The sequence below is a fragment of the Ovis aries genome, chromosome 13 (assembly GCF_016772045.2).
Source record: "Ovis aries strain OAR_USU_Benz2616 breed Rambouillet chromosome 13, ARS-UI_Ramb_v3.0, whole genome shotgun sequence".
NCBI classification, from domain to species: domain Eukaryota; kingdom Metazoa; phylum Chordata; class Mammalia; order Artiodactyla; family Bovidae; genus Ovis; species Ovis aries.
In genome coordinates this window covers 25,354,154-25,370,970 of record NC_056066.1, presented here as the reverse complement: position 1 = coordinate 25,370,970, position 16,817 = coordinate 25,354,154, and the positions used below count along the sequence as shown (strand labels likewise).

At 37.2% G+C, this 16,817-nt stretch overlaps 1 protein-coding gene across 2 annotated transcripts in view; it reads right to left on the bottom strand.

The window, feature by feature from the left end:
• The window catches only part of GPR158 (G protein-coupled receptor 158), a 303,778-nt gene that overhangs the window by 262,713 nt on the left and 24,248 nt on the right, over nucleotides 1-16,817 (bottom strand). For both annotated transcript variants that reach the window (XM_004014228.6, XM_042230540.2), the window contains exon 2: nucleotides 8,027-8,132. In XM_004014228.6, coding sequence (XP_004014277.2) covers nucleotides 8,027-8,132 — 106 coding nt within the window. The remainder of the gene's footprint in view (nucleotides 1-8,026; nucleotides 8,133-16,817) is intronic.

Genomic DNA, 16,817 nt, shown 5'->3' with positions numbered 1-16,817 from the left:
GCTACCTGAGAGCTAGATCACTTCTTCTTGATTGAAATACTTCTAACCAATTAGTTATGCAAATTCTATCATGCCTCTTGGCTGAACCCCCATGGGTAACACCACAAGACTAACAGTATCAGCCCATGGGCCATTACCACTCAGTGATTCTCTTTCCAAACAACCATACATCACCCATAGTACCTTCCTAGAGTTTAACTTTCTAAAATAACACTTACTAGTTTTATGAACCTAGTCAAGTTACTTAACCCACTCTAAGTCTTAATTTTCTCATCTAGAAAACAGTAATAAAAATTAAAAAAGGAAAGAGGAATAACAGTAATAGGCAACTCACAGAAAAAGTAAGTATGAAATGGATGTCTTATTATTTTTAAGTAACTATTCTCTTACACAGAGATTTAAAAACAAACTTGTATCAAAGGAATGCTTCACTTCTGGTATCTAATAGACTCTTCAGACTTGGGCTGAAGAAAATTTAATTACCAGCAAATATTATGAAAAGTGCCTTTACCTACACTATTACTCATAAGAGATAGAATAAGATCTTGTTAACAGTTTTTTTTTTAATTTTAGGTAGTCCATAAAGTTGATAAAGTAGAAAGCTATAGATCAAGATTTAATGTTTTTATAGCTCAAGAAGACAGATAAAGAGGTATATCGAGAGAGAGTCTGTTCACCTTAAACAGACAGGATGTGCTCCCTTTTTGTAAATTCTAAAGCAGATACTTCAAAGGTCCCAACATTAGATCAAGTTCAAAAAGGTTGTTAATGCAATCCAGTGACATGGAATATATACAAAAGACCGTTATTCAGAAGCAGATACCGAATATCATGACCTTATCATAGTGGAAAAATGGATTTATCTTCTACTCTATGGTATCTAGTATCTGATTCCTTCATTTGAAAAAGAAGCAATTTAGAGGAAAAAATAATACTCCTCTTACGCCTCCTTTCTGGCTCACATTATGCCAGATTCACAATCTAAAGTCAACTAAACATGATTTGGCTTTTCCATCTCACTTCAATCAGAATGTATTAGTCCTGCATAACCATTACCAAAGTGCTTAATGAGTAAGTAGAAATCAAATCCCGTAAGCTAGCTTGAATGAAGGTGACAATAATGAACAACCATTTGCTTTATTATCATCACAGAGCAAAATAAGAAAATTTGGTGTTTGGCAGGCACGATCACATGCGGTGTGAGAATTCAAGGTATTTCCAATGCAAGGGTAGGCAGAGCTTTGCTTTTGGATGGAAATACCGTTTAGTGGTTTCCTTTACAGTATACTAGACATATAAAATCTTAGGGCTGCAAAGATACTTAAGAGGCACCTACTTCAACTACATAGCTAATGGTGCATGAAATTTTTGTGAGCCCTGCAAAATTCCTCCCTCCTTCCCTCTCTCTACCCCCTCTTCCCTCTAGCCACAAGATGGCAACAGCCACTGGTGACCCCTTGCTCTGTTGTTGGAAACATCTTTCTCTGAACAAGAGAACCAGCTCTGAACAAGAATTTGAAAAAGGACAGATACATGTATATATATAACTGAATCACTGTACTGTACACCTGAAACTAACACAATATTGTTAATCAACTATACTCCAAGATAAAGTAAAAAGTTAAAAAATAAAATAAAAAAAGACAGACCCAGTTTTCCTTTAACTGACTTGTTAAGCATCTCAGTACAGATATTTTGAAATAATATTTCCTAGCCCTAGTTTTGGAACAATACAGAATATCTAGTCCAAGCAACTCTCAGGAGCATAGTGAAAACTCTGAAAATATAATCAGTTTTCTATTAATTTTAGAAAAGACTATATAATGAAATCAAACAAGTTAGGTCTTCAAACAACTTCAAAAAAGAAATGGAGAGTTATACAGTACTGGTATGGCCTCTTTTGATTACACCTAGTAAAACAGCCATACTTGCCTGAATCAGAAGACATCTAGCCTAAAAGAAAGACTTAGAAGCATACTGACAGCAGTCTTCAAATATCTGTGTGTTTGTTATGAAGAAAAAAAAAGTTTAACTTTATTTTGAGCAATTCCATGGGAGAAACCAAAAGCAGTAACTCTATAAGGAGGCCATCTACACACAGAGTGGGCAGCCTCTATTAATTCAATAAATGTGCCAGGCACTGTGCTGGGCACCAGTGAGCAGCTGATCACTACCCTACATTCAAGGAGAAGAGTAGGATTTCACGTCATCACATTTTGTATTGGTAATCAGAGAAAACAGAATTGGTACTACAAACACAATGGAAATGTAAATATCTAGAAGATTATCAGCATTTACTTTTTTCCATTTACTGGAAGACTTTTTACAGTTTTCAGTGTAAAATAATGGCATTAAAAATAGTTGGCTGATTTCTCATTATTAATTTTCAATTAAGTTAATACAGCAGATTATATGGCTGATTACATTAGCCAAAATTCATTTCAAATTTGTCCTTAAATGTCCCTTAGTGAATTTAAGGAAAATGATTCACCCACATAATGAAATTCAGGGATTTGAAAGGTTTCAACAATCTGTGTGGCTTGACTGCACTGTAAGCTAGGCCATATTCAAAAGCCTGGCTTGTTCACTACTGTCCAGTGTCCAGTAGTTGCATGTGGCTATTTTATTTTTCAAATCAGGATAATGAGGCCAAGCACCTGAATTCTTAATTTTATTTAGTGATTTTCAATATAGGTATATGAAGCTTGTGGCTATCATATTGAACAGGACAATTTTAGAGACAGGTGAATGATAATACTCATAACACAGAACTTTTCTAAAGAAAGTATTACCTTTTGTATTTGACCATCCAAGGGGATTTACAGAGTATATTATTTTAAATTGCAAAGTATTTACAATTCTTCATAATATCAGTAAGATGGTGTGTGACCTGGAAAAACTTTTCCCACACAAAGATTTTCTGATTATCTCAAAGAGAACTACTTATTTCTGAACTCAAAGATTAGTTATTCATCACTCTTTACAAAAAAAGGCAAGTGTTCTAAATTTGCTGTCCTGTTCAGTGATGACAAGTGGATGTTAGTAGTGTCTTATGCAGCAGGTATTTTTTAAATATATAAGCTCTTCCTTCAAAGTAAATGTGACATTTTAATAATCCGTGAGAAAGCCTTTTGAAGTGAGCATTTTGAAAATGGATTTGGAAATGTTTTCAGTGTTACGTGGTTTTTGTTGTCAAAATCTATAAATACTCACATAGCCATACAGTTTAAACTTGGAAATAAAATTTCCTAATCTATTTGAAAATATTCCCCATGAAAGTCTGAGTGGATCCTTAACCTATTCTTTTAAAATATTAAAATGCCCAGATTTCCAATTAGTTTTCAGGGACCAATTGACATCAGGTAAAATGAAAAACTGTTAGCTATATTTCTGAAAAAGAAGAAAAACCTTTGCAAAATTGGAAACTGAAAACTGAACACTGTTATTTAGCAAATACAGTCAACAATTTACTTCTTCAATGTGGACTGACATATCCTTCTGAGGCATATTTTCAACTATGACAGACATTAAACTAAGTATAAAAATAAACTGAACTTAGAGACCTCTGAATCATTGCACTGCTAAGTATTAAAGTAAGACTTTTTAAAATTTTAAATGGTGAAGCATAACAAATCACAACACTATCACTGAAAATTTTTCAAAAATTGTAACCAGATATATTTGGAGAAGGAAATGGCAACCCACTCCAGTCTTCTTGCCCAGAGAATCCCCATGGACAGAGGAGCCTGGTGGGCTACAGTCCGTGGGGTCACAAAGAGTCGGACACAACTGTGACTAACAACAATATTTATTATTATAAAATATAATCTACATTAAAACAATGTTTCATTTTTATCTCAACCCAATTAAGTTTTCTTATAACATACAAAATATATTATAGAAGATGCATATACTTTATAGATTAAAAAACATACAAATACTATTTGTGAATGCTTAAAGCATTTTTATTAATAGAATATAATCAAAAAGTTTCAAGGTCACTGTTCCATACTTCAAATAATCCTCTAAAGGAAACAAGCAAAAGAAAATCTTTAAAACAAAAATAGCAATTTATGTGAATGTTTTTAATAAACTATTCTGTAGGAGAGGATTCTGTGTACCCAAATGAAACAATGATATGAAATAGGTGAAGAATTATTTAAATGGCCACGGGAAACATGATCAAGTCCAGGTAGCAGAGATCTGGATCAGTTATAAAAATGGCCAAAATAATCCTGGAATCTGGTTCAACTCAGTGTCAACTGAGATCTCATTTTACTATGCCCTTCAAAAAGCACTTATTGGCCTCCTAAACTCGGTAACAACCGAAACTTGTTGAGAAATCATTTTCCTCACAAACCATCCCATGCCTTTCTAAAATGCTCTTGAAGCTTCTGTCACTGGTTACTTACTACTTATTTGTTTCCAATACCAGACTCTGTATTTAGTTTAAGATACCTCACAGGCTGAAAAGTCAACACACTGGAAAAAAAAATTTTTTTTAAGTGAAAAGCTTGCCTCCATTACAACTTAGAAGTTTGTTACTCCCTGTGGTATTTACAAGAGAAGAATGTTAAACATTGGTAAAAATAAAACTCACAGTAAACATGATGCAAGTCTCTGTTTCTAATGATGTGGATTTTCATAGACAGGCCCCTGTTTTGTTGTTTAGTCATTAAAATCATGTCCAGCTCTTTGTGACCCCATGACTGTAGCCCACCAGGCTCCTCTGTCCATGGGATTTCCCAGGCAAAAATACTGGAATGGGTTACCATTTCCTTCTGCAGGGGATCCTCCCGACCCAGGAATCAAACCCACATCTCTATGTCTCCTGCCCTGGCAGGCAAGTTCTTTACCACTGAGTCACCTGGGCAGCCCAGACAGACCCATACCTCTTACAAACACCAATCATGTCAAGTACGTCCCAAAACAAGTCAGTTAACACAATGCTCCTTGGGGTCTGTAACAGAAGATTTGTGACAAGGAACGAAAGAGAGCCAGTGCAGATGAAAAACACCCTGAACACGAGCTTTGTTTTGGTTTTACCAAACAGTAAAAACATCAGTAGAAGCCAGTTCCTAGTCTCCAATTCACATCACTACAGAGAAGGACCTGAAAGGCTATCGTTACTCCTGAGTCTGAGAATGTGGTGTAGACCAGCAGCAGTGCCTACAGTGACCAGCACCAACTCCAGAACCTGAGAGAAGCCCCACAGAAAGACGTGAAGAGTTCCAGTCCAGCCCTGTGTCCATCAGACTACGCACCAGAGGCTGCAAACCCAGGACACCAAGATCTCCTACTCCCAACACTAGGACCTCGGCAAGTGAGGGGCTCAAGGGATCCAGAGTTTAAGTCAAACAGGCACTTTGTAGATTTAGTGTTTGCTGATGTTATTTTTTGATCACTGAAGCTTCGTACAACATTGTCAAATGAGATTCACTGAACTGTTGGTTGTCTTACAGGGTGAGTTTTTCATTTTTTTCCTATAGGAAATGAATAAATACAATGCTGCCATATATAAAGCCAAAAGTTACACATTTCACCCTAATCTCTATTTACCAGAACAGAGGATAATATTTTATCTTGAAATAATTTAGTTTATTTGACAGCTTTAAAAAGACACAACCCACAGAAAATTGATAAGCCTGATGTAATGAAAACAAATCAATCTTCTAAAAAGCCATCCAATAAGACCACCTAGTCAAATAAACAGATGTGCTATAAGGAAAAAGAAAACTACATCAAGATTATTAGAGGCAAGCAACAACTATAACAGACTGATAAGCAAATATCTCCTTGTTTCTGGACAGACTGCTGATTGAACCACCCAGGAACACTGCTGAAACAAGGCTATACAGAAATGAGCACACACAGATCAATATCCACAATCTGACACTTGTGCAGAGAAAAATTCCACCCTGGCTAAAAGACAAAGCTATGAAGCTCTATGCCACTGGCATGGAGACAGTAATCAGGCTAAAGACATTTACCAAATCACTGACCGAAATTCATATGTTTAGAAATGCCAGAACCATCCAAAGGGAAGTGGGAACTCAGAAAAGTTCAAATCCGTAAGAAAAATCCGTAAGTTCAAATCCGTAAGTGAGTGGAGGTGAAAAGAATATCCTGATCTCTGTGACTTGATAAGACAGAAATACTTCATTTACATAAGAAGGTCCCAATTGGGAAGTAGGGAACAACGAAGGCAAAGAGGGAGGGGTGGAGGGTGGGCTATGTGGAAGTGTATCGAGATGTGGGAGTCAGGGTGTGTGGGTTACTGAGGAAGTGGGGGCCGTGGGAACATGGTGGGACTAGGTGATGGGCTTAGAGAGATATAAGGGACTATGCGGGTTCCTAGGGAGATTAGGGGGTGAGAGGGATATTGAGGTGGGAAGAACAGAGGGCAGATGAAGGTGTGTGTGGAATGTAGGGGGGATGTAGGGATGGAACTGTGGAAGATTATTTAGGTCATGGCGGGCTACAGGGAAATGTGGCAAAAATTCAAATTGAAGATGTAGATTGCTACATTTATAGGAATATCCCCTATTTTCAATAAATCATGCTGACTTTCCTCATAAATTCATGGACTCAAAATAGAGACAGCTGAAGTATTTAAGGTCAGGAGTTTTAGTGTACATTTGTTTTAGAGCATTTGGGGACTTGAGAAATAAGATTACTAAAAATAAAATGAGGATGTTATCACATGTCACCTCTGAAATTACAGAATATCAGTTGATACTAACTAAAAAGGACACAAGCACCCAAATACTCATAGCAGCATTATTTACAATAGACAAGATATGGAAACAACCTAAGTGTCCATCCACAAATGAATGGACAAAGAAGGCGTGGCATATATTATATACATGTCTATACAGGCTTCCTCGATGGCTCAAGCAGTAAAGAATCCCCTGGAGGAGGGCACAGCAACCCACTCCAGTATTCCTGCCTGGAGAATCCCATGGACAGAGGAGTCTGGTGGGCTATAGTCCACAGGGTTGCAAAGAGTAGGATATGACTGAAGTGACTGAGCACACCCCAGCACACAATGGAATACTACTCAGCCATAAAAAGAATGAACCGTTGCCATCTGCAGCAACATGGATGGACTTGGAGGGCATTATGCTAAGTGTAGTAAGTCAGAGAAAGACAAATACTCTATATTATTTAAATGCAGAATCTAAAAAATGCAACAAACTAGTGATTATAGTTAAAAAAAAAAAAAGAAGCAGCAAACTCACAGATTCAGAGAACAAACTAGTGATTATCAGTGAGGAGAGGGAATGAGGGAAGAGGCAATATGGGGGTAGAGGATAAAAGGGTTATTATGGGATTATAGGAAATCATCTGTGTTAAATTTGACCACTGTAATGCACTACAGAATTTAAAGACTCTTTCATTCAATTAAAAAAAAAATTTTTTTTAAGACAAGTGACAGTCTTATTTCCAGACGTATGATTTCTCTGCCTGTCCCTTGCCAACTGGAGTTCCATGAATTAAGTATGGACAGGAATTGAACATTGCACAAAACACACCAAATACACACATCTCCTTTCCAGTTTCCTGCGAACAGTTTTCTCCTTCTTCTCAGTATCTCCTGGCTATACTTTCTCTATTGCTTTTCTGACAGATGGCAAGGTGTCTGAACAAATAGCATCAATGTTTCAAAAACTATCATATTCCATAAAATGTGCATAATTTGGTTGACCCCTATTGGGATGGTTTCTCACTTCATGGCTATTTTAATTTCCAGCTCATTTTGAACAATAGTGTGACTTTGACTAAAGCCAAGCTTCAGACATAATTTTAGTTTCAGCCTTCTCTTAGTCCCCAAATGAATAGTTATTCTGTACAAATTTCATTGTCTACTCCTCTTTCAGTTCATTTGGCAACAGTCAGGCCTGCATAACAGATTTTTTTTCCCCAGTAAGACACTTCTTGTTAACTTACACACACAAATACAATCTACTCAGAAGTAATATGTTTCTTAACTTCTGATTTGAGAACTGTATCTCCATTTTCTTACCTCTGAATTATTAAGGTGACATTTGTGAGTTCCTGAAAACCAGCCGTCACTTGAACATTGGTCAATGTCCACCTTCTGAAGATTTATGTCTACTTTCATGACACCCCTTAAAACAGAGAAAGACAAGAAGAACAAATTAATCTGAGTCTTTACAATTTCTAATTCTGTGTTCTAACCTAAAAATCAGACAAATCAGCACAAAAATGCACTAAAATTCTCCAAATTGCCCACTCATACTCATCTAAAGTGTGCCAGTGTAGGTAGAGACAATAGAACAGAAACAGCAAGTTATTGGTTTTGTGTAAGCACCAAAAGCGGGCTCTGTACTGTTCTCTGTTTCAGCTCTCTGTATAATGCCTGGCACACAGTAGCTGTTCAATAAGTATTTGTTGATTGGCTGACCTCCAGACAGAATTACTCTGGACATGGTAGCAAAGTTGACTCTGAAATAATACTTGCTCCCAATACCTCTTTTGTCAAAACAAAATTGTTTTAAAGCCCTTATCTCATTTCTTTCTACTCCTACTCCCCAGTGCAGGGCCAGGAATGGGAAGTTTGGGGCAAGGGAGCAGGAGGGAATATGTTAAGAGGGGAAGACAGGATCAGAAAAAAAGCATCTCTTTCCTCAAATTCCTTGTATTATAGTTCTTCTAGCTACAAAACACACACACATAAAATAACAAAACAAATGTAAAAGCTATACAGCCAACAATTTTTACATTTAAAATATTAATTTAAAAACATCAGTGATTACATTGTGCCAAGCTAAATCACCTCTCAGAAAAGGAATATGGTACAACAGCTAATTCAGGAAGTCTAATGCCACATGTTACGACTCATTTTTCTCATCTGTTTTCTCCTTTTAAACTACTGTGAAATTTTCTGACAGAGCTGGTTAATGTCTTTTGGGCTTCATCTAGAGTGAAGAAATCATTTACTTTTTAAGGCTGTTTCCATTCTTTTCATATTAACCTGTGACAAAGTATACACTACACTACCTAGTACTACCATACTTAAAAACAGAGGCACAGCAAAACCTGATATCAGTATTTAGTTATCCAGACAACCCAGAATATGTGTAAGTTCAGTTTTCAGAGGATCACTCAAAGGAAAATGCAAAAATTTATCATAAAAAACTTAAGAGAAATAGCTCCAGTTTGCAAAATACTACTGCTGTGGACTATAATCCCATAAAACAAATACTATTCATGCAATAAAGAGCTAAATTTCCAACTAGTAAAAGTGAGTCACTCAGTTGTGTCCAACTCTTTGAGACCCATGGACTGTACAGAATTCTCCAGGCCAGAATACTGGAGTGGGTAGACTTTCTCTTCTTCTAACATCTTAAAACCATTTGCTCTTTCAACACATATTTATTGTCTGGTATATAGACATATCAAGATAAGAGAAGCCACGGTCTCTCCCAAGAAACCCCAAAGGTTTAAAACGTCTTTAAAACTATTGGAATATTTCATAGAGAATGGATGCTAAACTCTGGGGAATGTGGAAAGTTAACCCTTGGGGTACAACAGGCATTCTATAAACACTGGTTGACTTGCTGTCTTCACCAATCAGGACTTCACATAAAATTGTGTTCCACAGATTCATACCAATCAGGCAAGCCCACTCCAGGCTCTACTTAGGTCTTCTGAAAATAATATATTCAGCTTTTCATTCATTTAATAAATTACTTATCAAGCACCTACTATGGGCCAAAATTATTCTTGGCCTCTGACATTACTAAGCTGAAAAAAAAAAAAGCATCTGCCTTCACGAAGTTTAACTCTAGTCAGACAAATAATAAACCATGGCTATAATAAATAAGTATTCTTCCTCGGAAATTTTCATGAATAGAGGAGCCGGATGGGCTGCAGTACATGGGGTGGCAAAGAGTCGGACATAACTGAGCACACACATAGTAAACAAGTAAATTACACTTAGTAATACAAACTAAAAAGTGAGATGGAGGGAAAAAACTACCTTCAAGTAGGTAAGGGGGATGGACGGGAGTACAGAGAAGGTTAAGATTTTTTCAAAGGGTGGTCAGGATAGGCCTCACTGAAGTAAGATTTCTAATTCGCTGGTTTAAGGTACAATTACGGGCAGTGTGGTATCCACACACTAAGTTACCAGTCATCTTCTATGACAAAATTTCCCACTGAACTGTGTCCGCTACATTTTGATATTCTTGAACAGCTTAGGAATGTAAGTAGCAAACCAATAAAAATATACATTTCTATTCCACAAGTTTTCTTCCACTAACCGCTACACTTTAGTGAAGATCTCAAAACCCTCCAGAGCTTCCTTAGGAACAAGGGCTGATTAGGGATTCCAGAAGGATGCAACTACCTCTGGTCCCTTCCCTGAGAAATCTAGTTTAAGAAACTGGTATCTTAAGGGCTAGAGTTTTCCGCCTTTTCTTTTTTTTAATTCCACATTCCTACACGACAACCAAAAAGTCACTGCAGACTTGAAATCAAGTTCACAATGCTCCCAGGGCTCAGTGCAAAACCACCAAAGGTAATGAGCCATGCGCTTACCAGCTGGGAAATCAATGCTGACTCATCTTCATTAGTACCTGGGCCTTGGCGCCTGGGGAGCTACAAAGCCCTGGGGAAGGCACCGACACTTCCTGCAGGGGAAGTGGAAGTCTGCGAGAGTAAGTTGGAAGAGAAAGTTCTCCGAGTGGCGAAAACCGTGCAGCCAAGTGCAAAGCAGACGCTCAAAAACTAAAAGCCTCACGCATGCGCACTGGCAGGGCTTGGGCCTGGGAAGACCCACACCAAGCCTGCGCCGCTCCCCTGAGCACTCTCTTCTGAGGCGGAAGTGCTGCTACCACATCCGGTGAGTCGGCGCCACTGGGAAGCGCTGAGGGACCGGAAGTGGCTGATGTTTGGTGGGTTGAAGACTGGAAGACGAGGGCCGAAAAGAGACTGGTAAGTGGTCTCCAGGGAATGGAAAATATAGCAGATAATGTTCCCCAAATCTTTGGGTGCTTAGCTGACCTGCAGACTAGCATTTTTCTCTCCTTGTTTCCTTGACTTCTAAAAGGCGTCAAGGCCAAAACAAGATTCATCCGCCAACCAGGTTTGGAATTTGCCTAACGTTCTCTACCTGTGTATGGGCTTCCGTCCTTACAGTTAACTGGTAGATAACTTGTTTGTTATGAAACTCATCCCCCAAATCAAAACAATTTGTCAAGTTCCTTAAATTCTACTCCCTTCAGGTACCTTGACCCTTCCCCTCCATTTCTGCTAATCCTGCCTCGTTCAGACCTTCTTCATCTCTCATGGAGCTAAAAAATTTCTGTAATAGGTCACTTATTTGGTCCTGCCTGGCATTGCTCCAATGAAGGTCTCGATTTGTAGGCCCTTTAAGAAAGGTTTAGCGTCCTTCTTTAAGAAACAAGTACAAAATCATTAATATTTATTTTTATCACAATATGACCCTTTGGCCTTATGTGTTTGTGTGACTACTGCTGAATGGGTAATAATTTCATTACTAGAAGGCTTTTCTATACCAGCATGGCTAGCGATAACTTAGACGTGACGACAAACTAATTTAGTATGTATTGTTAAATAATTCAGAACTTCTGCTTAACCAATTTCCAAAAATGCCCACAGCCCAGGGAAAACGTAATGGAGGGAAAATTATAGTAGAAAGAGAGCATTTAGTTATATCTTCCTTTTGCAAATTTTACAAAAAAAAAAAAACACACAAAAAACAGTTGACCACAAAATTCATTGTTAGTGCTTGATCCAGGACCTTAGAAAGTTCCCCACGCAAGCAGGAGGCCCTAAAGCTTAACTTAAAATCAGTATTTCCCACTCTCCTGAAGAATGAAATCCAAGTTCCTTGGTATAACATTACATCCAGGCCCTTCTTGTTTCTGACTTCTCCATTCACTCCCTCACATACATTCTTTGTTCTAGACAATTCAGAATTAGTCTGAGAGGTCCTAAATAGTTCATGTTATCTCAGAAAATCATTCTTTTATAGATACGTTTATACCTGAAGTCCTTTTGCCTAAGCTGTGCTCTCCTTATTGTGACCTCTATCTGGCTCTTTTCTAAAACCTTTCATAAACTACAAGTCTCATTTAGAAACTACTTCTCTATTCTCCACATGATATACTATGCTTACCTTCTTCATACCATTAGTATTCTCTATTATAATATTTGGTTTTTAATGATTGTTTTTCCCATGGGCAAAATTTCCATTGTCTGTATCTTTTTAATATTTTCCTCAGCCCCTAAATCAGCCCACCCCAAAAATTAACCCTGGAAAATGGCAGATGCTAGAGAGATGCAAATAGTAGCTTAAAAAACCATGACCAAAAAGGGAGAGAGTGAAAACCCGAGCAAACAGAAAACCATCGTGGACTGCTATGGGCTAATGAATGGAAAGAAAAACTGGATAGGTTGACAGAAAGTTTTGAAATTCTGCTTTTGTTTCTTCACCATGTCACCTTGGGCAATATTTTTCCTTTTCCATCACTACAAAAATTGACAGTAACATCCCATTAGTCAACATTGAAGGGGAATCAGGGCAGAAGTTCAGTCAAAATTAAAAGAGTTGATAAAAACCAGATGCTGATAGACCAGCTGCCCTCAGTGGTTTTCTCCAAACAATAGATGATCAGAACAAGGTTTGACAAAAACCTAAAACTTATGGCACTGGCTTTGGGTCCAGGCAGAGGCAGAAGCTGGAAAGGCCTTAAAAGAAATGGTTAATAAAAGCCAGAACATGGTGAGTCTTAAAGGACAATGTAGAAGTGATACTGGAGACAGGGGGAAAAAAGCAACCTTTGTTGTGTAATAGTTGGAAGTTTGGCAAAGCTGTTACCTGTGAGCAAATGAACTTGTGGATATGGCCAAGGAATGTTATAAGTAAAATGCAGAGAGTACTATCTGCCTTTTTCCAGCTGACTGTGATGGAATGCAAGGAGAAAAGCGTGAACTAAAGAAGGGCTGCTTGTTTTTTGTTTTTGTTTTTGTTTTTGCTTTTTAATTTTTTTTAATTGTGGTGAAATAAATATAATAAAACATACCATCGTAACCATGTTTAAATGTAGTTTAGTAGTGAAACTGTCAGTCACTCAGTCATGTCCAATTCTTTGTGACCCCATGGACTGCAGCCTACTAGGCTCCTCTGTTCATGGAATTCTCCAGGCAAGAATACTGGACTGGGTAACTGTTCCCTCCTCCAGAGGATCTTCCCAAACCAGGAATCAAACCCAGGCTTCCCACTGTAGACAGATTCTTTACCAGTAAAGATTCATTTGCCATAGATTCTGAGCCACCAGGGAAGCCCACAGTTTAGAAGTATTAAGTATGTCATATTGTTCTGCAAACAATCTCCAGAACTCTTTTCATCTTTCAGAACTGCAATTCTGAATCCATTAAACAAGGGAATTCACCTCCCCTTCAGTGTGAGCTTAATTTAGTGATTCATTTAGAATAAAGTATGGAAAACAAAAAATAGTAACGTTAGAATAGACAAACCTGAGAAACACCACACTATCTAAGTGACCAAGGTTAACATCACCAGTAAGAAGACATATTGATACTATGTACTCTGTGGTATAATGCAGTGAGAAGGGCATTTTCCCTCTGTAGTTTTCTTCCCAAATGCCCCTAACCTCAGTCTTAAGAGAAACCATTAGACAAGTTCAAATTAAGGGATAGTCAACAAAATACTTTACCAGCACACTTCAAAAGTGTCAATTGGTAGTTGATAATGTAAGAGAATATGGTTTAAAGGCAAGAAATGACTGAAAAACTCACAGATTGGAGAAGACTAAGGAAATATGAAAAGCAAGTGATATATTAGTTTGCAAGGGCTGCCATAACAAAGTACCTAGACTGGATGGCTTAAACAACAGAAATTTAGTTTTTATAATTCTGGAGTCTAAAAGTCCAGGAGCAAGGTGTCAGTTGGTTTCTTTTGAGGCCTCTCTCCTTGACTTGTAGATGGCTGGCATCTCTCTGTGTCTTCATATGATCTTTGTGTGTTCTTGTGTCCTAATTTCTTCTTATGAAGACACAAACATCTTGGATTAGGGCCCATCCTAACAAGCTCATTTTAACCTAATTATCTCTTTTAAGATCTTGTCTCAAAATACAGTCACATTCTGAGGTGCTGAGGGTTAGGATTTCCATGTGTGAATTTTGGGGAAACATAATTCAGTTTATAAGATATGATAACCTATTTGGATCCTGGAAGAGAAATAGAACATTAGTGGGAAAACTGAGGAAATCAGAATAGAATCTGTAACTTAGGTAATAGTGTTGTACTAATATGAGTTTCTTAATTTTGATCATTTCATGGAAGATGTTAATGTTATAGGAAGTTTGGTGAAGCATATTCACCTAGGTAAGGTAATGGAAACTTTATTATCTTTGCTAATCTTCTGAAAGTCTAAAAATATTTCAAAATAGTGAAAAATTTTAGTTATAAAAAACTAAATTTCTTTGAGAAAATAAATGAAGAGTCAAGAATTAAAGAGAAAATATGCAAACAGGAAATATGCAAATAAATGCAGAATGGATACAAAGGAATTAAAAAAAAAAAAAACTACCTTAAAGACTTTGTGTGGATCACAACAAACTGAGGAAAATTCTTTAAGAGATGGAAATACCAGACCACCTTACTTGCCTCCTGAGAAACCAGTATGCAAGTCAAGAAGCAACAGTTAGAACTGGACATGGAACAATGGACTGGTTCAGAATTGGGAAAGGACTACATCAAAGCTGTACATTATCACCCTGCTTATTTAACTTATATGCAGAGAACATCATGCAAAATGCCAGCCTGGATGAAATACAAGCTGGAATCAAGATTGGTTAGAGAAATATCAATAACCTTAGATATGCAGATGAAACCACCTTTATGGCTGAAAGCCAAGAGGAACTAATGAGCCTCTTGATGAAGGTAAAAGAGGAGAGTAGAAAAGCTGGCTTAAAACTCAACATTCAAAAAACAAAGATCATGGCATCTGGTCCCATCACTTCATGGCAAATAGATGGGAAAACATGGAAACACTGACAGACTTTGGGGGGCTCCAAAATCACTGCAGATGGTGACTGCAGCCATGAAATTAAACGACGCGTGCTCCTTGGAAGAAAAGCTATGACAAACGTAGTCAACATATTGAAAAGCAGAGACATTTCTTTGCCAACAAAGGTCCATCTAGTCAAAACTATGGTTTTCCCAGTAGTCACGTATGGATGTGAGAGTTGGATCTTAAAGAAGTGCTAAAGAACTGATGTTTTCAAACTGTGGTGTTGGAGAAGACTCTTGCATCCCTTGGATTGCAAGGAGATCAAACCAGTCAATCCTAAAGAAAATCAACCTAGAATATTCACTGGATGGACTGATGCTGAAGCTGAAGTTCAGTACTTTGGCCATCTGATGCAAAAAGCCGACTCGTTGGAAAAGACCGTGATGCTGGGAAAGAACGAAGGCAGGAGAAGGGGACGACACAGAATGAGATAATTGGATGGCATCACCAACTCAGTGGACATAAGTTTGAGCAAACTCCAGGAGATGGTGAAAGACAGGGAAGCCTGGTGTGCTGCAGTCCATGGGGCCACAAAGAGTCGGACACAACTGAGTGACTAAACAACATTAATTATTTTCTAAAAGTTACCTGAAAGATTACAGTTAAAAGTTCCAACACCCTATATTTTTTTAGTGGTATACTAGAAATTGAAGGAAATGCTTAACTTAGTAAAATTTGCTTCTATCAACTCTATACTTTGAAGGAAAAACTTTTTCTTTTAAGATGTTCTCTTGAAATCAAAAATGTTTGCAATCACTGATGCTGTTTAACATAGTTACTGAAAGTCACAACCAATTCAAGAATTCTAGGCAAAAAATGAGATGTAAAGATCTGAAGAGAAAAGAGTAAATTGTCATTATTTGTAGATAATATGATCCTTTAGTTAGCAGTAAAATCAACAGACAAATATGAGAACAATAAGAAAGTTCAGTAAAATTGGTAGATACCAGATCAGTGTTCAAAAATCTGTATATACACCAACAATTTCCAGCAAAAAGTTATAACTAAAAATATTCCATTTAAAATAGGACAGAACCCATTATGTTAGTAGTTAACTTAATCAAGAATACACAAAACTTTTATGGAGAAAATTTGAAACTCTAATGAAGGACAAAATAGATGATCTGAATAATGGAAATACATCACATGCTCTCAAGGAATAAGTTACTGTATTAAAAATGTCAATTCCCATCAAATGGAGCTATAAATTTTATGCAGAACCAATCAAAATTCTATATAGTTTTTTTTTTTAAGAAACTTGACAGCTTTCTTTAAGTAGAAAAATAGAAGCTGTGAAAAGGGGAAAGAAGGAGGCTTTAGGCTTTGCCAAAGCAAATATTGAGACGTACTACCCAACCATGGAAATAAAACATAATAGTACTGACTAGGGACAGACAACACACAGGGGAAGCAGTGGAAAAACAAAATAGAGAACTCAGAGACATACATATGCACATAAGACACTTGTATGTATGATAAAGGCTGATAGGAGTAGAAACCTGGATCATTAAATAGATAAAAATAAGTGGATCCCTAGCAAATACCATGTGCAAAGGTGAACTCCCAGTGTTAAAGATCCAATTGTAAAAGGTAAAACTTTAAAGTATTAGTTGATTATAAGAGAATAATTTTGAGGCAAGGCATTGAAAGATCTCATAAATAAAACCAAGAACTATAAACTGTAAGGTAAAATTTTGATTAAGTAAATAACATCAAAAATGTTAAAAA